Genomic DNA, 5,975 nt, shown 5'->3' with positions numbered 1-5,975 from the left:
TGAAACCCAAACGCAGCCTGATAGATTTACCAAAAGAACTGACAAACATACAAGTGACAGTAAAGGACAGATAACACATTCCAAAGCCACACCCAAAGTGTCCATTGTACAGCGCAACAACGGACCCACTCAAGGTCGCTTATTCAAACCCAACAAGGAAACTCCTTTCACAAAACAAACCCTTCTCTGCCTCATTTATTTAGTCTACACCAAGCTTCTTCCTCAAGATCAAACAAATTCATAGATTTGATTGGGATCAGGAAGAGACTTAGACACAGTCTCTCTTTGCATGCACCTTTTAGCCCATTCAATGAACTTAGGGCAATGCTCCTCTGTTTTGAAGTTGCCAAGAGTTTCATAGGCATAAAACCAGCTGTAGAAAGGTATGAGAGCAAGATCCACATATCCAAAGTCTTCACCTCCAAAATAAGGCTTGTCTCCAAGCTCTTCTTCTAGCTGCTTCAATGCAGATATGAAGTCCTTCTTTGCTGTCTCAAGTTCTTCCCCTTTCGTTGTCCATACCCTAGTTGAAGCATCAGCCACCTGGACTTGTTTCAACATGCTTTCAACATCAATATTACTAATGCTACTAATACAAATTAACAATGTGCTTGACATTTGATGCCAATTACCACGTTATCAACTACACACGTTTTCCTGTTCATTTCATGAAAAACCAGTCATATTTTCTTTTTTCGCCTTATAAGAAAATGGAGAACAATAAACGATAATAACCCTCTTTCTAAGCTTAAAGGAATTTTCTCTCCAAAATTACTCCATCCTTAAAGATAAGATTTTAAAGAGAAAGCAAGTAGGTTCCAGAAAGAACATTCAGGAAGTAGTTGAACAAGATCTTTTTACCCAAAAATGAGGTTGTTGATTCCCTATTTCCTCTTGTCATCTGAGGATGAGAAAATCTATATATATATATATATATATATTACAACCGGTTGCATGCAGATCATGGCCACTATGTAACACAGGCGAACAGTGTAGCAGAAGACCATAGGAAAGATATATTTTCTCTTTTATTTTCTGTTTCCTCTTCCTTTACTTTTGAATCCGTTCAAACACAAGGTAAAGTGAACACTATTCTTCTTAAGCTTGGGTCAAATGACATGATTCAGTGGTAGACTAGAGAGATCAAAGTGAATAATCTAATCTTCCGATAAGATAAAACTAAAATCTTATGAACACATACATAATCAAAGTATTATAATAGCTGCCAAAAGAATGAAAAAGTGTTTTAAAAAAAAAAAAATACCTTCTTATCAACAAAATCAGCCCAGAACCTAGCCTGAGCTCTGGCATAAGGATCAGAAGGCAACAATGGATTCCCCTTGTCCTTCCAAACCTCATCAATGTACTGAACAATTATCAGAGACTCACAAATAGGCTTCCCATTATGAACCAAAACTGGAACCTTCTTGTGAATAGGGTTCATCTGCAGAAGCTCAGGTCCTTTGTTTGCCAAATCTTGTTCCTTTTTCTCATACTCTATGCCTTTCTCAGCCAAAGCAATCCTAGCCCTCATCGAAAACATACTAAATGTTGCGTCCAGAAGCACAACGTTGTGACCTGCCATTGTTTCTTTCAACTAACCTCAACTCTCTCAGCCACACTGGTCTCACTCAAACTGTGTTGCAGAGGTGTTATATATTAGAAGAAGAGGCCGTCCCCTTCATTTTTTACTGTTTTAGGGTTCAAGTGGACTGGAGACACGTTGTCAGTACTGTGATTTATTTTATTATCTAAAACGAGCTGTTCAAGACTTCTCTAGGTGGAGCAGGTGTTCCGAGACGCGCAAGCGTCGGTCAGTATTATTTTATTCAGGTTTTGTTCTGGTGCACCGAATGTGGAAGAAACTTACATCAAGTGGCCCACAAATTATTATAGATAAAAAGTTGCAATAAAGAATATATATTTTATACTAGGGCTGCTTTTGTCTTGCTTTTCAGAAAAAAAAAAAAGTTGTTTGGAGATTGCTTTATGAGGTGCTTTTCTTCTTCCAAAATAAAAGATATTCTCTCTAATAAAAAATATTAATTAAATTTTATTTTAATAAAATAAATATTTATTTTTAAATTAATTATATTTTTTATATTTATTCTTTACACATTCTATAATAAATATAAAAATATTTATTAATAAAAATACTTAAAAAAGATTGTGATTACATTTTTAATTAAATAAAATATCATGTATCATTATTTTTAAAAAAAATATAATATTAAATTTTTATATTTACTCGTATTTTTAATATTAACCTATATACTTTTTTTTATATTTTTTAATCTTTATTTTTATTTTTTATTATTTTAAATTCTTCTATAAATAAATTATAAGGGATTTTAAAGAAATTTAAAATAATAAAAACAAAAGTACAATAATAAAAACATTCAAAAAAATATAATAATTAATAATAAAATACGAGTAAAATTTAAAAGACTTGGAATATATTTTTTATTTTTAATGATTTTATGTTTGAAATAAAACATTTCATTAATTTATTATTTTTTTTATTATCAGATAATGATAAAATAATTATATTTACAGTTAGTTAAGATGATATGTTTTTATTAAAAGTATATGAATAATGTCACGCTGGTTGTTGAGCGAACGTAAGAATTTTTCAAATAACTTTGCCGAATAAGGGGGAGGAGTATGAAACCAAAACATGGCCTCATAGATTTACCAAAAGCTCTGACAAACATACAAAGTGACAGTGAAGGACCGATAACACACTCCAAAGTTTCCATTGTACAGTTCAACAACTGACCCACTGAAGATCACTTATTCAAATCCATCAACGAAAGTCCTTTCACAAAACAAGTCTTTCTCTTTTTTATTCGTGTGTTAAATTAAAAAAAATTATAATTAAATTAAAATTAATTGAAATTAACAAACTCAAATTAAAAGTATAAATTTAACATAATTTATATTTAAATATTTTTTATTTAAAAATTAATGAATAAATTAGAATTTATTTAAATAATTTAATTTAAAAGTCAGTTTAAAAATGTAATATAACAAAAATAAACATGAATTATGTTATATATAATATATTTTGTAACCCATTTGATATTTCTAAAAAAATAATAAACTTCAAATTATAATTTTTTAAGAAAGAGAGAATTAAAAAATCTAAAAAAATTGATAAATAAAAAATCATAATTTTTAAGCAAAAAAGGTAGAATGAAAGATAAATAAATTTATAAATTCAAAATTAATTATTAATATTAATATTATTTTGATATAAAATATAAAATTAATAAAAACATTGAATATTACTAAATTAAAAATAATACAATTTAATTTTTAGACTTTATACAACTTGCGCAAACAATCTCACATGTTTTGTGTTATATATAGTTTTTTATTCTTTTATAAAAACAAATTAAAAAATTACAGTTAATTCCTCCTTCAATTTTTTTTTGAAGAAAAAACTAAACAAGAATGAAAAATTTGCTGTAAGCTCCCCCCTCGTGAAGCGGAAAAGGATTGCCATTATAAACTTGTTTTGTATTTGATAATTGGAAGAGAGGAGGAAAGAGAAGAGAAATAAAAAATTCAACATTATTTGCCTCGTATAATGTGCAACGTACTTAACCTTTTCCATAAGCCAACATTTGGAGCTTGCATCTGAATGCGCTTTTGAAGTAAAAGCTCTTTTAATTTTTTTTTATCCAAATATATTTTTAAATTACTTACTAAACTTTTACTCTTTAAATTAAGATTAAAAACCCCGAGAAACGCTCATCCAGTGGTAATCCAAAACATAACCAATTGTTGTGTAACAAAAGTCCATTAATGTGTGATTGGCTTTCGGTGGGTAAAAATTCATTTATTAAAAATTCATTTGATAAAAATTAATTTAATAAAAATCAATTGTTATAATAAAATTTTTATTTAAATATATTTTTTTAAAATTCAGTTTGATAAATAAAAATTATTTAAATTAATAATAAAACATATTTTTAAAATTCAATTATTAGAAAAAAAATTAATTTATAATAATTTAAATTTTATTATATAAATATAATATATTTAAAAAATGTGATAAAAATTTTAAATAACGTAAAATTTAATTTATAATATCAAAAATTAATCTCTAATTATTTATATTTTTTAATTTATAATTTTAAAAAATGGGATAAAAATTTATAATTTTTATATATATTAATGTTAAAAACATAATTAATTATTCAATTTATAATGCTAAAACTAAATACATAATAATAATCATATTATTAAATGAATTAATTATTTTTAAAGTAAAGAATAAAAAATTACACTTAAAATAGTATGATTAAATAACATGTTATTTTTGTTTTTTAAATTTACCTTTCAATTATTATTTAAATGTGTTTTTTATAAAATATTTTATTTAAATAACTTCTAACATCTAAAATAAAAATTTACTTTTTAAATGTGAAAAGCAAGCAAACCAAGCCCTTAGTCTATACCAAGCTTCTTCCTCAGATCAAAGCAAATCCATAGACTTGATTGGGATCAGGAAGAGACTTAGCCACAGTCTCTCTTTGCATGCACCTTTTAGCCCATTCAATGATCTTAGGGCAATGATCCTCTGTCTTGAAGTTGCCAAGAGTTTCATAGGTATAAAACCCGCTGTAGAAAGGTATGAGAGCAAGATCCACATATCCAAAGTCTTCACCTCCAAAGTAAGGCTTGTCTCCAAGCTCTTCTTCTAGCGCTTCAATGCAGATATGAAGTCCCTCTTTGCTGTCTCAAGTTCTTCCCCTTCCTTTTCCATACCCTAGTTGAAGCATCAGCCACCTGGACTTGTTTCAACACGCTTTCAGCATAAATAGTACTCATGCTACTAATACAAAGAATAATGTGCTTGACATAGATTTCAATTACCAAGTTATCAACTACACACGTTTTCATTGTCATTTCATGAAAAACCAGTCATATTTTCTTTTTTCTCCTTATAAGAAAATGGAGAGAACAATAAACAATGATACCCCTCTTTCTAAGCTTAAAGGAATTTTTCTCTCCAAATTACCCATCCTTAAAGATAAGATTTTGAAAAGAAAGCACGTAGGTTACAGAAGAAACATTCAGGAAGTAGTTGAACAAGATCTTTTACCCAAAAGCGAGGTTGTTGATTCCCTATTTCCTCTTGTCATCTGAAGATGAGACAATCTCTTTATATATATATATATATATATATATATGTTACAAGCGGTTTGCATGGCAGATCAAGCCCACTATGTAACACCAGTAGAAGGTGAACAGCGTAGCAGAAGACCATAGGAAAAAATATATTTTCTCTCTTATTTTCTTCTGTTTTCTCTTCCTTTACTTTTCAATCCATTCAAACGCAAGGTAAAGTGAACACTATTCTTCTTGAGCTTGGGTCAAATGAAATGATTCAGTGATAGACTAGAGAGATCAAAGTGAATCATCTAATCTTCCAATAAGATAAAACTAAAATCTTATGACCACAAAACATAATCAAAGTATTATAATAGCTGCCAAAAGAATGAAAAACGTGAAAAAAAAATTACCTTCTTATCAACAAAATCAGCCCAGAAAACCTTGCCTGAGCTCTGGCATAAGGATCAGAAGGCAACAATGGATTCCCCTTGTCCTTCCAAACCTCATCAATGTAACTGAACAATTATCTGAGACTCACAAAACAGGCTTCCCATTATGAACCCAAAACTGGAACCTTCTTGTGAATAGGGTTCATCTGCAGAAGCTCAGGTCCTTTGTTTGCCAAATCTTGTCCTTCTTTCTCATACTCTATGCCTTTCTCAGCCCAAGCAATCCTAGCCCTCATCGAAAACATACTAAATGTTGCGTCCAGAAGCACAACGTTGTGACCTGCCATTGTTTCTTTCAACTAACCTCAACTCTCTCAGCCACACTGGTCTCACTCAAACTGTGTTGCAAGAGGTGTTATATATTAGAAGAAAGAGGCCGTCCCCTTCATTTTTTACTGTTTT

At 29.3% G+C, this 5,975-nt stretch overlaps 1 protein-coding gene and 1 pseudogene across 1 annotated transcript; both read right to left on the bottom strand.

The window, feature by feature from the left end:
* On the bottom strand, positions 1 to 1,710 carry LOC129315804 (probable glutathione S-transferase). Its single transcript, XM_054959866.1, has 2 exons — positions 1,265 to 1,710; positions 1 to 543 (listed from the first exon to the last, which is right to left on the bottom strand). Exons 1-2 carry the CDS (start codon positions 1,583 to 1,585, stop codon positions 229 to 231), a joined length of 636 nt encoding a protein of 211 aa, XP_054815841.1. The 5' UTR covers positions 1,586 to 1,710; the 3' UTR covers positions 1 to 228.
* A 2,621-nt stretch (positions 1,711 to 4,331) lies between these two features.
* Positions 4,332 to 5,915, bottom strand: LOC129315527 (probable glutathione S-transferase parC; annotated as a pseudogene).
* Between the last annotated feature and the right edge of the window lie 60 nt (positions 5,916 to 5,975).

The sequence above is a fragment of the Prosopis cineraria genome, unplaced genomic scaffold, assembly GCF_029017545.1.
Source record: "Prosopis cineraria cultivar Desert tree isolate PC_DT_omini unplaced genomic scaffold, ASM2901754v1 PC7, whole genome shotgun sequence".
Taxonomy (NCBI): Eukaryota; Viridiplantae; Streptophyta; class Magnoliopsida; order Fabales; family Fabaceae; genus Prosopis; species Prosopis cineraria.
The sequence above is the reverse complement of the archived record's forward strand: the minus strand, read 5'-3'. Positions and strand labels throughout refer to the sequence as shown.

Excerpts from the sequence above, each read along its gene's own strand:
- LOC129315804 (XM_054959866.1), bottom strand. The coding sequence starts at position 1,585 with ATGGCAGGTCACAACGTTGTGCTTCTGGACGCAACATTTAGTATGTTT. Across the intron at positions 544-1,264 it reads CTGATTTTGTTGATAAGAAG|GTGGCTGATGCTTCAACTAG; the intron begins GTATTTTTTTTT and ends AAACAAGTCCAG.